The sequence below is a fragment of the Mytilus trossulus genome, chromosome 3 (assembly GCF_036588685.1).
Source record: "Mytilus trossulus isolate FHL-02 chromosome 3, PNRI_Mtr1.1.1.hap1, whole genome shotgun sequence".
In the NCBI taxonomy this organism is placed as follows: Eukaryota; Metazoa; Mollusca; class Bivalvia; order Mytilida; family Mytilidae; genus Mytilus; species Mytilus trossulus.
In genome coordinates, this window is record NC_086375.1 from 31,932,525 (window position 1) to 31,949,059 (window position 16,535).

Here is a 16,535-nt window from a genome sequence, read left to right on the forward strand (position 1 = left end):
TAAAAAAACACTTGAAAAACATACTTGAAAATTCAGTCTTCTGAGCAAACAATACTTAATACGTAGTAGGAATCAGAATAATGTAACTGAATCACGAGGATAAAATGTTTTGCTGCGGACTTCTTCCTTGTTAGCAAGCATGTCGAAAGTCCAACTCGATGAGCGTAGTGTGCATAACAAGTTTATTAATTATTCATATTTTGGGAAAATACCGAAAGCCATGCAACACAATATCGAAATTGAAATTGTAATATTAATTCAGTGTCTTTTCTAATATTTTAATTTTATGTATAGAACAATAAAAATCATCTGTAGACGTGTGGGGGAGGACAGTAGGGGAGACAGGCGATATCAAGGAGACAATAAAAAATCAGACAATACCGGCCAACTGTCAAGAAAACTGTCAATACCATGGTCAAAACGGAAAATTGTCAATAAAAAAACGTCATTATGATCGAAAAAAAATCAGTTAATATCATGGTCAAACAGCAAAGTAGACAATACCATGACCAAACGTCAAGAACAAGTTGGCAAAAATGCGAACTGTACAGTCTATAAAACAGTTGTCTAAGCATCATATAACAGGTGCTGATGGATAAGAAGATCTTGCTCCGTCAATTGCACAGAAGTCTATGAGCATCACGAACCCTACCAATATTAATCAGGGATGATACCAGGTGCTTCAGAAAATCAGAAGGATAAACAGATCTTGCTCCAATAATAGCACAGTGTCTATAAGCATCACGAACCCTACCAATAACCAGGGATGATATCAGGTGCTGCAGAAGGATAAGCAGATATTGCTCCACAGATTGCACAGTAATCTTTAAGCAGCAGGAACCCTAACAATAAAGAGGGATGCTATCAGGTGTTGTAGAAGGATAGACAGATATTGCTCTATTAAACTGAAAGCCACAGTAGTCTATGAGCAGCATGAACCCTTCCAATAAAAAGGGAGGATATCAGGTGCTGCAGAAGAATAAAGCAGATATTGCTCCACAGATTCCACAGTTATCTATTCTATAAGCAGCACGAACCCTACCAATAACAAGGGATGATATCAGGTGCTGCAGAAGAATATAGTGTTATTAACTGGCTGTTTCTGTATTGGCACTGGTATAGATTCAAGGTTTGCTGTATTGGCCTCGAGACCCGTAGGGTCGAGGGCCAATACAGCTGACCGAGAATCTATACCAGTGCCAATACAGAAACAGCCAGTTCATAACACTTTTATTAAATGATTATAAGAGAATTAAAAACCGGAAGTGAACGTCCCGTATTAGCCCTTGGGCCAATACAGCTTTTTTCCCGCTTTTTTCTGTATTGGCCCTGTTTTTTCCGTATTGGCCCTGTTCGAAGAGCAATATTAAATCTTGATTTATATCGACAGTGGAACGTTTTTAGTATTGCACATGCTGATTTATCCGTATTAGGGCTTATTTGCTCATATCATTTAATAATAAGCAGATATTGCTCTATTAAACTGAAAGCCACAGTAGTCTATGAGCAGCACGAACCCTTCCACCAACAAGGGATGATATCAGGTGCTGCAGAAGAATAAGCAGATATTGCTCCACAGATGGCACAGTAATCTTTAAGCAGCGCGAACCCTACTGATAACCAGGGATGATATCAGGTGCTGCGGAAATTAAGCAGATATTGTTCCACTAATGGCACAGTAGTTTATTAGCACAAACCCTTCCAATAACCAAGGATGATCTTATTTTGTTATTATGTTATTGAGAAAAAAACAGAAGGACACTTAGAGTCTGATAGTCACCTGGTATACTAATGCCAATTGTCTTTCTATTTTGTCATTAATATTATTTACAGATTTACAGGCATAATTGTAGACTTTTTAATAATTTTACTGCTTACAGTATAAAAGGCAATAACTTCTCTATGATGTCAATTGACAATTTAAACCATGTTGACTTATTTGTAGATTTTTTATCTTGCTGAACAATATTGCTATTTACTACTTCTCTGTATCTACTATAGTTTCTGTAAAAAAATAAAATGTATGCCATAATTATATTCAGGGGCAATAACTCCTTTAGATTTTTTGCTGACAAATTATATTTCAGTGTGCATTTAAAACATCTCTCCATAATATTAATTCTTTGAAACTATTTTGGTTTCTACATAAATGGAGAAAAACATATTTGAAGGACACTAACTAACTCCTAAAACATTTATGATTTCAGATGCTAATCATTTTGTCAACTAGTTCCTCCGTGTCCATTATGGTAGATGCCAAACTGAATAACTCTCAAATGGAGCCAATAAACGATCTAGGCAAAGTTGCTTCTCTGTAAATCTTCTAGTACTGGTAATGTTTACCTGCTAAAGTTCCTATCTATAATACATTTCAGGGGCAATAACTCCGAAATGGGTTTTAAAAATTTACAAAAAAATCAATATGATTTAGAAATTGACCTGCTGAATTTTTTTTTATCCATAATACTTTTGCTCTAACTGCTTTAGTTTTTGAAATAATAGGCATACACTTTGAAATATGAAAAAACAATACATGGTCTCAATTGTCTAAAAATTTAGTGATATAAACTAAAAAATACATTTTACCACTACTTCTATTTTTAAGCAATATGTTTGGATACCATTTTTAAACTAGATTCCCTCAGGTCCATTCTGTTAATATTTGTTATTAACAACATTTGTCACAAAAACTTCAGAGAAGTTTTTGAAAAAGGGACAACAAAAATGAATGTCAAGTAATAGCCAAAAACACATGACCTTTTAGAACAAGTGAGCTAAAAAGGTAACAAGTTGTGTCCAAAGACAAGTTTTACTGTCACATGTGTCTAACCTAAATCTATATTCCTGTTGTAGAAGTGTCTACTGGTAGTTGTAAAAAAAATATCTGCTTCAGGAATTCCATGACAATGGCAGATCTAAAATATTTTCAGTCAAATTCAGTCACAACTTTTGACATTTCAGTTGCAAAAGACGGAATATTGACCTCTAGAAGTCTTTTGAGGTATGTATCGTTTGGATGCTGTTCGATTAATGTATATCTTTCATATATTTTAGGTGAGATTAAATTCAAAACTTTATAAGAAAGAGATGTCTTTAAATATGCTTTTTTAATATCTTGTTAAAGCTTATGCCCATGAAAATATCACATGGCAACACTATCTGAAGTAACTCAGCTTTTCTGCATAGTCTACAAATTTGTATTAAACTCTTTGGTAGGTTTTTAGGCTTCTAGATCTTCATATTTCAGTCTGCATGAATGCATGTAAGCTCTATCTTTGAAAGGCACGAAAATTCTGTTTTCTCAAGAAATAAAACTTTTTAACAAAGCTAATCAGGTATTGTCTTTTAATGACAGCATCACAGATGATGATATATCTGCTAAAATATTGTCTCTATTTTCCTTAGTTATCTGTAATAAAAATAATACATAGTAAAGTTAAATACAAAAAAATAATAAACAATTTTACATTTCACAATTTTTTGGCATTAATAATCTGTTGTTAGCTTTGTATATATGTTAGTATAACAATTCAATTAACAACAAGATTTGCATTCTTTGTTTATCTCAAATTTATCTTTTTTGTTGATATACTTGGATAACTACACTGCAACCAAAAATAGAAGGGAGATAATCCATGATATATTTTATTCTATTTTCATTTTTTAAGGTGTGCTTGTATTTAGAAAGCACCTTTTGAATTTCCATAGTTCTGTTTGATGTATTTTTTTTTCTTCTTAAAATCTTTTTATAAGAAATTATTTATTATTTTTTTGAGGAATGAAACACAACATCATGTCTTTCTGGGATAATGCCATACACTTCACATATATATATATATATATATACATATGAATATAATTATTTTCTGTGACTGTATCTTACATTAATTTGTAGGATCCTTTACTATAGATAATTTAGCTGATCTGTAACAATAACATCTTCATGCCTTATATATCATGTACTGTAGTACGCCGCTAGATTAAAACTGACGTGGAAAGGTAACATATGGCCACCGAAAGCTCTTTTTTTGAGAGCCCAGGTGGTCGTGTGGTCTAGCGGGACGGCTGCAGTGGAGGCGATTTGGTGTCACGATATCACAGTAGCATGGGTTCGAATCCCGGCGAGGGAAGAACCAAAAATTTGCGAAAGCAAATTTACAGATCTAACATTGTTGGGTTGATGTTTAGACGAGTTGTATATATATACATATATTGTCTCATTGGCACTCATACCACATCTTCTTATATCTAATTATTATTCTGATTCAAAATGTACTGAAATCATCTTAGAGAAGAAATTCTATCTACTTTATATTCAATTAATAAAGAGTGAAACATTACACCTCAAAAACAAGACTTACTGTAAAAACTAGTGCATCTGGTCTTGCTCGAACTTCCTCTACCAGCTGGAGTGGTCTCCCCTTTGGCACAGGTATTGTTGCTATGACAGTTAAACCTTTTGTATCCAAAATATGTTTGACATGTCTGATAAAACTCTGACTAAATAACTCCATTTTCCCAATCTCATCTATGATAATGACTCTGTTCTGTTTATCCTGTCAACAATAAATTATTATGATTTGGAATATGGTTGGTGTAATAAAAATATAATAGGACTATGACAAATATGGCAAGCTTCTAAATTGTTAAAATAATGTGTACATGTAGTTGCAAATTTTTTCATTCCATGTATTCATCTTTTTGCATAGCAACATACTACTAATAATGCTTGAAATATTTTGGTACATGATCAGATACAGATCCTGGATTTTAAAAATTTACATAGATTTATATTCATACCTTTGCAAAGGAACTTTTTTTTTAAATATGCACTACTTTCCAGTATGTTCTTTTTACTGGGCTCAATTTGGTGGTGATACATCTCAGATAGTTTAACCAAATCCTTTTGCAAAGAATTCTGCCAAAATCAATGCTAGTGGCTGTTAAACTTGCAATGAGGTGATAGTTATTTTTGCTCTGTGTTGAAGGCCTCACTCTGACTTTGAGATGAAGAACAGCAATAAAAGCCCTGTTCATTTGCTTTTTGTGTATTTTTTTGTGTGTGCATGAACTGATTTTGTGTTATGGATTGATAAACCATATATCCTTTCTTTTTTAACAGTTTTAAAATCAATCATAGTCAAATTTGAATTTTTTGAATTTTTTTAACTTATGTTTCACTTTATATATTGAATTTTGACAATTCTTTCTGTAGTGTAAAATAATTGCGCTGATATTTTATATTGGCATGGTGTTTATTTTAACAAAAATTGCACAGTCAGCTTAAATTAATTTTTTGCAGCAATATCAAAGAGAAGGTAAAACACTACTTAGTAAATACCTTAACTTGCAGTGTAGGTAAGGCTGTATTTTCAAAAGACTGTAAACAGACATTGTACTTTCCAACAGTGTACTGTCTGCCACTTGGTATATCACTGTGGAAATATGAAGGGAATTCAAATAATGTGTTATTTTTTTATTAAACTACTTATTTACTACGTATATGGACTTGTGACCTATATTTGTTAATTTCTGTGTCATTTGGTCTCTTGTGGCGAGTTGTCTCATTGGTAATCATACCACATCTTCTTTTTTATATTGTACATCAGCAATAATTCTAATTCAACAGTGCTAATAAACACATCATTGTAAAGACTTTAATTTTACTTTTTGATGGACTTTGTCATTTTCTTTTGATAATGTCTTTCCATTTTAAGCATATTAGAATTTTCCTCATTGGTATCTTCGTTTGCTCGTTTCATCATGTGTTATAACATTGTCTGTATTTTGCTCCCCCCCTCTGACTCCCGTACAAGTTACCTGGTTTACCACATTTTGTGGCTTCCTCTAATATTCTTACCTACTAGACTGTACTGTTGCTAAAGGACCATGTTCCCCATCCAGTGTTATAACACTAAAACCTGTCCTCTGTCCCCTTTCTCTGACTTCCTGGGTATAAAACCCCTGCACATTTACTGACTTTGTCTTTAAAACTTTACATATTTCTTTTATAAGTGTTGTTTTTCCTACACCTAAAAATTGAATAGCATTGTTCATGCCAGTAATTGAATAAACATGATGACTAGAAATCAAAAGGAATTTCGGAATTTGAAAATTAATATGTGGCAGATGTTACATGTAAAAGAGAGTTGGTTGATTGTTTGTTACTTAATGTCCAGTGGCAAATATTTCATGCATGTTCAGGACGAAAGGAGAGTATAAAGTCTGCAATAGTGGATATGATTTGTATAAATGTTTTCAAATATGTCCAAAATTACTGGTTCATTTTAAACGCCGCCGGGGTATTTGCTAAAAGGATATGCCTTTATTACCCTCTCTGCTGTGGTATTTGCCAAAAAATACTCTATCCGACTGGCACTTGTAACGTCACGATCATCAATGCGTTTTAGTACATTAACATTCGGTGTAATTAAACAGATATATCATGTTAAGGAGGGGTATTTGCAATAAAGGAGAAAGAATTTCCCTCGCCTTACGGCTCGTGAAATTTAACATTCTCTCGACTGGTATTTTTGGCAAATACCCCTCCTTAACATGATATATCTGTTTAATATATCATTGTACTTTGTAAAAAAAATTTGGTTATCAGAAATGTTGCAACTTATAAAATATATTCTTTATCAATGACAACTGAACTAAATATTTAAAATATTCTACTGTAAATTGACTATTCTTGTTTTTCAGGTTCTGACCTAATTGTAATTTGATTTATCAATTCAAAACTGTTTATCTGGTCAGAAATTTTATCAACCTGCTCTTGGAAAGCCAGTCTAGTTATTTAACCAGTTGCATAGATTGATTTCAGCTCATTGATTTGATGCTTTGTAACAAAGTGGAGTATGACAAACACTAACAGTCAGGCCACAGTAATCAATTAACACACAGTCATTAACATTTAGAATAGTACCTGGCACGCCAGTAAGTAAAATAATTCTTGCTGTGTTAGTTGCCATTTATTCATTTCTTCACCATGTTCACTCTAAAAGTATACATTATAATATTAAAGGGTTTCACAAATGTCAATAGGGGAGTAATATTTTTATTCACATTTATCAGAACTTTTTTGATTGCATGTATATGTACTTTATATTTACACACAAATTCTGAAAAATCATGCTTAACTGCTTTGTATTCAATTAATATTTTTTTTTGTTTAAAGTGTGCATTCCTGTCCAGAGGTAAAGTGAGTGCCTTGCTTTCTTGGAACACACTTAGAAACCATTCAAAAATCAAGTCCATGAGGGGTCTGTAGTTGATCTGTTGCATTAGGAAAAATGTCTACCCATATTGTATATACCCTCATTATTCAATGGCTGTAATAATTTCCCTGTCTGCCTCTATGTATTTTTTGCTAATTTGTTCTTGTCCTGAAATATCTGCTATTGGAAATTAAGCAACAAACAACAAATACACCAACCATAGTATGTGTAAAATATTGCATTTGTATTTTACTTAATTTCTAAGCTGTCCTGATGATTTTTTATTTTAAATATTTGTCACTGGACATTCAGCAACCAACAATTCAATCCACCTTTCATCCTTATGTTCATTTTTTTAATTTGTCTTGAAATTTAATTATTGACCTTTAAAATTGTGCAATAGACATGAAACAAATAACAGATGAAAACATTTTGCTAGATTTTTGGTTTAAAGTGTGCATTCATGTCCAGTTAGAAACAAAAATCTGATGCCAGACATAAAGTGAGTGACTTGCTTTCTGGCGGCACTTTTAGAACCATGCAAAAATTAACTCCCCAAGGGGTCTGTATGTGGCCTGTTGCATGAGAAAAATGTCTACCACTATTGTATATACCCTCATTTTCAAGTGACATTATTTCCCTGGCTTTTATTCTAGAGGGCCTCTATTACAGGATCTGCCTATAATGACTTTTTTTAATGAGGGGGGATAGGACCTTTATTGGGACTCCGGGATCGGGTGTTTTTAAGCTCGGGATTTCAGGATTGACCCTTTCGGGATCCGGGAATTCTTGTTTCGAATTTCGGGACGTCGGGATTTACTTTATTTAAATTTGGGACCTCGGGATTTCGTGTTTTTAAGCCCGGGATTTCGGGATCGGGGCCCCTCCTATCCCCTCTCTTTAATGTACATCTTAACTGTTAACTAGTTGATTTGTTCAGCTTCTCGTCCTGAAATATTTGCCACTGGAGTATACAGCAACAAACAATTAATCCACCAATCCTAGTATGTGTAAAATGTGGCATTTGTGTTTGCTAAATTTTCAAGTTGACTTAATGTAATGTTTTATTGAAATGTTTGCCACTGGACATTCAGCAACCAACAATTCAATCCACTAATTATCCTTTACTTGATATCAAATTATTGCCCTTTAGAATTGTGAAATAGACACCATTGGAAAGGTTTTATAAAACATAATTACAGCTGAATAATGTGGGCAAGCATCACAGACAATGACAGAGAAGTCAGAAAAGTCCAGAGATGTGAATATTTTAGATGTTATCAAACAGGACTATTCAACAAGAAAGGCGGATTCCATCATTTTTTTTAACATAATTGATAATTGAATATATATATCATCATTACAGATTGATTTCTGAAATTCACCTCAGTCAAGATTTCACAACTGAACACTGAACCAATATTTTAGGAGTTCGTGTTTGTATTATACTGCCTTTTGGGATATGGTTAAACCAAAAGTACTTAATCTAAATATTGCTTCACATCAAGGTATAATGAGTACGTTATTTTAAACGCTTAGGTGACAACGTAAAGCTAAATCAGTTAAGCGCTTATTGTTATGGTTTAGGGAAACGCTCTTCAAAGCTAAATTTTGACATTGACAACAACAAAATTATTGTGAAAAATGGGAAACTCCCCAGTAAAACAACATATTGATACAGCACAGAAAACTGGAGCTTGTCAACTCAGTAAACTTGGAATCAAAGAGGTTAGAAAGCGTAAATTTATTTTTGTTTGCTATCAGCTTGTTGGCTTTTTCCTCACTGAATAATTTATTTTCAGTTTCTTCCCAATAAAAGTCTGATTCTGACTGTATCTATTTTTTGTAGTCCTTGAATACTCACCCTCATGCCTTCAGGGCAAATTCTTTCTTGAGTTTACAAACATTCTTAATGTATAGATTATCATTAGTACCAGCACATTAAAATATGAGACATGATTAAGGTTCATGTGGACACTATGGCTAAAATGTCCGTTATTTCACCTCAAAATTTACTCTCAGTACAGACAAACCTGCGCATCTGTAAAAAAAAAAAATCAGGCATAGCATGCGCCCTAGATAAATGAATTTTAAGTATGTTTTATGCTTTAGAATGTAAAAACTTACCAGGATTTTGCCGTGCACTAGGTTGGGAAACAGGTTTGAGAACTTCCCCACAGGTGAAAGTTAAAGTGAGCATTTTTAATTGACATGGACATTAGATGGACAATAGATAGATCATACCTGACATTAATTGGTTATTTAAACTGTGTACCTGAGTGGACCATATCAAGGTAAACTCAACTGTTTGTTAATAATATGAGGCAGGCATAACCTGTGAATGGGGACGAAGTCTGTATGTATTTTTTTTTAATACAATTAAGTTGATAAAAGAAACCGAAATACCGTACGTAACGTTCCCGATTTTGGTTCTGTTGTTATGGAATTAGCTGTGACGTTCTTCAAGTTATGACGTCATATTCGATGTAAACAAAAGAAACGCTTTCATCAGGTTACGTTTTTTTCATATCAAACATTTATTAAAATTGAATTTGTATTGAGATCCAATCTTATATTTTACTAGACTGATAAATATAACTTTTTTTTCAAAGTCTCATGCAAACAAGACAGATATCTGCGCAAATGCAGGGAAAACCGGAACAGGAAGTAGATCTGAAAAAAAAGTTAACGATTTTGAGTTCATTAGTAGAATGAAAAATTTCGGGAAATTTTCCCGATTTTTTTATTTTTATTTTTTTTATTGGTTTTTCTACCGTAATTGGGGACTTCGTCCCCATATTATCATCTTCTGCAGAGACAAAAAAAGTGTACGGCAAAATCCAGTTAGGTTATGAATTTTCTAAATCATACAATGCATTTGAATTCTATTTATCTAGGGGCATGCTATGCCTTAAAACTTTTCCAGATGCACAGGTTTGCCTGTACTCAGAGAAAATTTTGAGTTGAAAATACGGCCACTTTAGCCATAGGGTCCACATGAACCTTAAACAGGTTGGGAACAAACTCTCTATAAATTATATGAGGCAGGCATTACCTGTGAATGGGGACGAAGTCTGTATTTTTTTTTTTTTTATTCAAACATGTTGATAGAAACGGAAAAACAGTAACATTTCTGATATTGGTTCTGTTGTTAGGGATTTAGTTGTGACATTATTTAAGTTATGACGTCATATTCAATGTAAACAAAGAAACGTTGTTATCAGGTAACCTTTTTTTTCATATCAAACAATTATTAAAATTTATTTGGGTATTGAATTCCTTCCTATATTTGATCGTATGTTGATAAATATACATTTTATTCAAAGTCTCATGTCAACAAGACTGGAACAGGAAGTAGATCTGAAAAAAAAAGTTACTGATTTTGAGTTCATTAGTAGAATGAAAAATTCGGGTCCCCAATTAGGGTAGAAAAATCAACAACAAAATAAATAAAAAAAAAAAATTGGGAAATTTTCCTGAAATTTTACATTCTACTATTTTTATATTTTTTAAAAATTTTAAAGGGTTTTTTTCAGACCTTTTTAAATCCCCACATCTGTGCAGAAATCTAATTCCTTTTTCTGGTCTTGTTTGCATGAGACTTTGAATAAAAGATATATTTATCAGTCTAGTAAAATATAGGAAGGAATCTGACAAATAATGATTGTATTCATGTAAGAAGGCTGTAGAAGATTAATTGAAGTTTGTTTGCAACAATACATTCTACATGTATTAATAGTGAAAAACATTTTTGACCTTTATGTTACAATTGTACATTGGCTTGAATTTTGAGTTCAGAAGCAGGATTAATTTACATTTTTGTTTTCAGTTTCCTGAAGATTTATACCAACTAGCTAAAAACTTGAGAACACTTGATTTGTCTGAAAATAAACTACATGGACTGCCACAGCAAATAGGAAATTTTACTTCTTTAAAGAGTTTGATACTAAATAACAACAAATTAGGTAAGTGTTGTGTCTGTTTAAGGGAAAATAACCCAGTAAATTCCTATTAATTGATTAATTGATTTTTGGTTGCTAAACATCTAGTTGGAAATATCTATTGCATGTTTAGGACCAGAAGAAGTTTGCAATAAATTAATTAAGCTTTGGACTGCCTGGAAATTGAGGGTCTAATGGATACGGACAGAAAATTATCCTTGCAACAGATCACATACTGACCCCTCAAAGTCTTTAAGAGTTGTTGCAATGACAAGGGCTCTTAGCATGTAAAGAGTGTGGCATTCTCTTTACATGAGGGACATGTATCTGATTAAACTTCGTTATTCTGATCAAATGCTGTCTCAAACTTTAATGTCCTGCACAGCCAAATTGCACCAAACATGTTGTTAAATGTATGCTGAATTATACATACTTACATTTTATCATCTTTTCACAAAAAGAACTTAAAAATAAGGTTAGCAGACTTTTTAGGTACATATATCTGAAAAAAAAACCAATGATAACAAACAAAACAGGATTTATTCATCCTTCAACAATAGAAATTTGCAGTTTATAGAATTTATGTATCCTAAAAGATACATTTGGCATCTACACCATATGTACACTGGTGTGCCAAAATGATAATTAAGGCATGTGCACTAGCTAGGGTGCCAAAAGGATACATTCAGCATGAAAGGGTTAAATTTAACATGTGACAATATCATAGAAAGTAAATTGCTGTAAAAATTTGAAAGTATCCATGTTATTTTTTTTCCTTTTTCAGAAAGTCTACCAGCAGAAATAGGAAATTTAAAGAAGCTTGAAACATTATCTTTGGAAAACAACCACATAACATCAGTACCTTCCTCTTTATGTAATCTGACAAATCTGAGAACAATAAACCTATCTGGTAACCAGATAAAAGTGTTCCCTGCTGACCTTAGTAAACTTAGGCAGCTTGATGCTTTAAATTTGTCACGGAATGGAATTACAACTATTCCAGAAAGTGTTTCATCGTGTCAGGCTATAGAAATTAATCTTAACCAAAATCAGGTTAGTACAAATGTAACATAGTAACAATATCTTATTAATGCATGTTTCATGAAAAAAGAAAAAGAATATAGTTTGATTTTATGTGTCTGGAATCCTTAACAAGTGTGGGGAGGGGGGTCTGTATCTCATAGGGGTCTAAGCCTGGAGCCAGATTGCAGATTTTTTGTAAGCGTGACACATGAAAGTCAAATTATTGTGACGTGAAAATGAGAAATGAAGTCTAGCGGGGCACAGGAAATTACCAAAAAAATGAGAATTGCTTACGTGTAAGTGGGATATAGGAATTAGGCAAAACATTAAGCATGATCAGGGATCAGAACCCCCCAATGAAATCCCCATAGAGACATTGTTTTTTTTTTTCTCATCATTTTCAATTGAAATTCATTCGGTACTAGACTGATGATTTTTTTGTAGGATTCATCTTTAAAATTCATGATCTTTCATTATGTAGGTTCACTTGTATATAATATTTTAATTTATGATATAAATTGTAGGTATCTGTTTTACCTGAAAGTGTGGCCAAATGTCCACGATTAAAAGTGTTAAGATTAGAAGAAAACTGTTTAGAAATCTCAGCATTTACACCACAGATTATGAAACATTCACAAATAGCATTATTAGCTATAGAAGGAAATGTATTTGACTTTAAACAGTTCAACAATCTGGATGGTTATGAAGAGGTAAGATTAAATAATTTCTTCCTAATTAAAATTTAAGTCCTATTAAGGATCAGATTTTTTTTAAAGATAAGATAGGCATTATATAAAGAATGGTTAAAGATAATCTTAAGACTGTATAATACATTTATACATCATAGATACATCATGTACATCTTGATTATGTTTTAGAATGCAAAGTTTTCCAGTTTTCACATGACATGCATGAGAAGGGAATTTTACTGGCAATTTAGGATTTTTTGGCTCTAATATCATCTTTAAAAGCAAACATTTTCATTTTTATTCTGCCAAAAAAAGCACATACAATATTTGCTATCTACATTTCAAACTTTAGTTAGAAAATTTTCATGTCTTTGGTCTTTGGCATCAAACCCAACAACCTCCCACATTTTGGGTAAGCATGATACCATAAGAAACCAGGAAGTAAAAAAGAATTGTTGTCAAAACAGCAGAGGTATAGAAACCATCAGAAACAGAACTGTGTATAAATTATCTTTCGCTGATTTATTTTTTAAGATGAAAACATGCAGTAATCTACTTCAATAACTTATTCTTATATTTTTATCATAGTACATGGAAAGATTTACAGCAACAAAGAAAAAGTTCAACTGATGTTAAAACCTAGTGGCAGAACAGAAGTTCTGAATATATAGAGGATGACGCCAGGTTCTCTGCAATGATCACAGACACAGTACTTAAGCAGACTTGATTCATATAGGTCATGTGTACAATACTATAAACCTAGATTTAATCATCATGTTCCAAGATTTCTATTTAAAGGTCAGGGCTATTCCATCAAAATGTATGCAAGAGGAAAAAGGGAACATGTGTGTTTGTCCTTTCCATGTATGCAAAATTATTCAAGAAAGTATGTTGGTTGATTTTGGAAAATTTCTTCATACGGTAAAAAAATTGTTAATGGAACATCCATTAAAGAAATGGGTTGATATAGAAACTGTATTAAATTTACAGTTATATAGTATATAAAACATGTTGTAAAAGTATATTATTTTCTATTAAGTTTGAATATAATTTAAATTATGTCTGTGACAACAAAAATGATTGTTCAATATGTATAATTTTAATACTATAACTGTATAATTGGTTAAATTGTAAAAGGAATCTCCTAAAACTGACAAATATTTTGTTTTATTTGTTATGAAATCATTTGCACAAAATTTTTTAATTTCAAAATGTCATGTAAAAACCTGATGATTTGGTCTTCAACTTGGTTGAAATAGTGGCAGTCAGTTGTTTTGTTAGATTATAGACCTTTATGAATTACTGAACATGAATTGAGCCGTTATAGTCTGTTTCAAGTATTAACTGTTTTAAATAGTTTGTTCATAAAAGCCAGAGATCTTTGAATGTCCCTTTGGTATCTTTTACATTTCACAAAAAAATTACAATTGAAATAGATCCTAATTATATTGAATCGCATTTTACCAGTCATTTTTGTTAAAACATTATTTGTGAAACAAAGGCCTGGTACTTAATAAATGTATCAGAGGTGTTCAGTCAGTTCTGTTGAAAAATTGTAAAACTTTGTGTGTCAATGATAATACATCAAGCAGTTCCGTATCTGCTTGGTGAATAGTAAAGCTTTAAAGATCTTTTAATCTTCATTATTGAAGGCTCAATATCTGTACTGTGATCTCTGAGGCAAGATTCAGTATTATACTGTTCATTTTGTACACCACTCCATGGCAGCTTTGTGTCAATACCTATAATTTCACAATGTTTAAATGTTTGAGTATATTATCTGTATGTATGTACTGGTAAAGTCCTCCTTTATTTGGTGCACACAGTCTTTCTGGCATCTTGTTTATTTGGCACACCAATGCATTGCTGGTCTGTGTCAATACACATGAATTGATGATAAATATGTATACACAATGAATAGTTTTCCCAGGATGATATTGCATCCTTAAAAATTTGAAATTCCATTTATTTGTGTATAGTCCTCAGTCATAATAATTCATGAACTTCATCGCTTTAATTGTTTAGGAACTCTTTTGTAAAATAATTTTGAAACTTCAAATAAAAATCTTATGTATATAGAATACATTTATATAAGCTAAGATATGAGTGCAAGACTACCATTCCTCATATCTGTATTGAGGCATATATATCTTTGGTGCAAGACCGATATACATGTACATAAACATATTTTTCAGGGCGGACTGAATTATGTAAAGAATTTGTTTGTCTTTTGTACAATGTAAACACTATGTATTAGATATTAAGTGTATGCTATTTAGGCTGTGATTTTATTATATGTGAAATAATTGTACATACTTACAATATTTATATTACTCAGTAAAAATTCATGTAAGACTCTGAAAGCCTGTGTTGCTCATCAGATCAACTGATCTATGAGCATATTCACCAATGGCCACTCTTTAACATTGTAGACTAGAATATAGTTCATCACTAAAAAGTATTTTCCTTAAAATTTACTTATATTAAATTGTTATTTTGTTCTGCTTTGTTTTGTTTTTTGGCTTAGAAACTGATTTGACTTGTTTAAAATTATATGTTCCATTGTGAATTTATGATTGTTTCATTCTGTTGGTTTTGGTTGTTTTTTTACAATTATTTGGAGGGGGATAATGTTATGCATAATATGTCAAATAATAAGCTACCAGGGATTGTGAATGAACAAAATTTTATTCCTTTTTATACGACCGCAAAATTTGAATTTTTTTTGTCATATATTGCTATCACGTTGGGGTCATCGTCTGCGTCGTCGTCCGAATACTTTTAGTTTTCACACTCTAACTTTAGTAAAAGTGAATAGAAATCTATGAAATTTTAACACAAGGTTTATGACCACAAAAGGAAGGTTGTGATTGATTTTGGGAGTTTTGGTCCCAACATTTTAGGAAATAGGGACCAAAAAGGGCCCTAATAAGCATTTTCTTGGTTTTCGCACTATAAATTTAGTTTAAGTTAATAGAAATATATGAAATTTTGACACAAGGTTTATAACCACAAAAGAAAGGTTGGGATTGATTTTGGGAGTTTTGGTTCCAACAGTTTAGGAATTAGGGGCCAAAAAAGGCCCCAAATAAGCATTATTCTTGGTTTTCGCACAATAACTTTAGTTTAAGTTAATAGAAATCAATGAAATTTAAACACAAGGTTTATGACCACAAAAGGAAGGTTGGTATAGATTTTGGGAGTTAAGGTCCCAACAGTTTAGGAATTAGGGGCCAAAAAGGGACCCAAATAAGCATTTTTCTTGGTTTTCGCACCATAACTTTAGTATAAGTAAATAGAAATCTATGAAATTTAAACACAAGGTTTATGACCATAAAAGGAAGGTTGGTATTGATTTTGGGAGTTTTGGTCCCAACAGTTTAGGAAAAAGGGGCCCAAAGGGTCCAAAATTAAACTTTGTTTGATTTCATCAAAAATTGAATAATTGAGGTTCTTTGATATGCCAAATCTAACTGTGTATGTAGATTCTTAATTTTTGGTCCCGTTTTCAAATTGGTCTACATTAAGGTCGAAAAGGGTCAAAATTAAACTTAGTTTGATTTTGACAAAAATTGAATCAGTTGGGTTCTTTGATATGCTGAATCTAAAAATGTACTTAGATTTTTGATTATTGGCCCAGTTTTCAAGTTGGTCCAAATCGG

The 16,535-nt window shown here is 32.2% G+C and overlaps 2 protein-coding genes across 4 annotated transcripts; one reads left to right on the top strand and one right to left on the bottom strand.

The window, feature by feature from the left end:
- Positions 1-2,539: 2,539 nt before the first annotated feature.
- LOC134711256 (cancer-related nucleoside-triphosphatase homolog) lies at positions 2,540-8,733 on the bottom strand. 3 transcript variants are annotated; one of them, XM_063571763.1, is made up of 6 exons: positions 8,606-8,733; positions 6,929-7,000; positions 5,861-6,032; positions 5,342-5,435; positions 4,362-4,556; positions 2,540-3,409 (listed from the first exon to the last, which is right to left on the bottom strand). In XM_063571763.1, exons 2-6 carry the CDS (start codon positions 6,972-6,974, stop codon positions 3,332-3,334), a joined length of 585 nt encoding a protein of 194 aa, XP_063427833.1. In that variant the 5' UTR covers positions 6,975-7,000; positions 8,606-8,733; the 3' UTR covers positions 2,540-3,331. The 3 variants fall into 3 exon arrangements, with proteins under 3 accessions (XP_063427833.1, XP_063427831.1, XP_063427832.1); XM_063571761.1 differs by having other exon boundaries at positions 4,362-4,558; positions 5,335-5,435; XM_063571762.1 differs by having other exon boundaries at positions 4,362-4,558; positions 5,335-5,435; positions 8,585-8,697.
- Positions 8,734-8,809: 76 nt separating this feature from the next.
- LOC134711255 (leucine-rich repeat-containing protein 57-like) lies at positions 8,810-15,756 on the top strand. The gene is made up of 5 exons (XM_063571760.1): positions 8,810-8,948; positions 11,050-11,185; positions 11,946-12,214; positions 12,709-12,894; positions 13,462-15,756. Exons 1-5 carry the CDS (start codon positions 8,865-8,867, stop codon positions 13,501-13,503), a joined length of 717 nt encoding a protein of 238 aa, XP_063427830.1. The 5' UTR covers positions 8,810-8,864; the 3' UTR covers positions 13,504-15,756.
- Positions 15,757-16,535: the final 779 nt, after the last annotated feature.

What these genes read in the sequence shown, in the direction of transcription:
- LOC134711256 (XM_063571761.1), bottom strand. Translation starts at nt 6,974, where the DNA reads ATGGCAACTAACACAGCAAGAATTATTTTACTTACTGGCGTGCCAG. An exon ending in GCAACAGTACAGTCTAGTAG is followed by an intron (nt 5,436 to 5,860) that starts GTAAGAATATTA and finishes ATATTTCCACAG; the next exon opens with TGATATACCAAGTGGCAGAC. An exon ending in CAGATGCACTAGTTTTTACA is followed by an intron (nt 3,410 to 4,361) that starts GTAAGTCTTGTT and finishes TTTTTATTACAG; the next exon opens with ATAACTAAGGAAAATAGAGA.
- LOC134711255 (XM_063571760.1), top strand. Translation starts at nt 8,865, where the DNA reads ATGGGAAACTCCCCAGTAAAACAACATATTGATACAGCACAGAAAACT. An exon ending in GTAAACTTGGAATCAAAGAG is followed by an intron (nt 8,949 to 11,049) that starts GTTAGAAAGCGT and finishes TTTTGTTTTCAG; the next exon opens with TTTCCTGAAGATTTATACCA. An exon ending in ATCTGGATGGTTATGAAGAG is followed by an intron (nt 12,895 to 13,461) that starts GTAAGATTAAAT and finishes TTTTTATCATAG; the next exon opens with TACATGGAAAGATTTACAGC.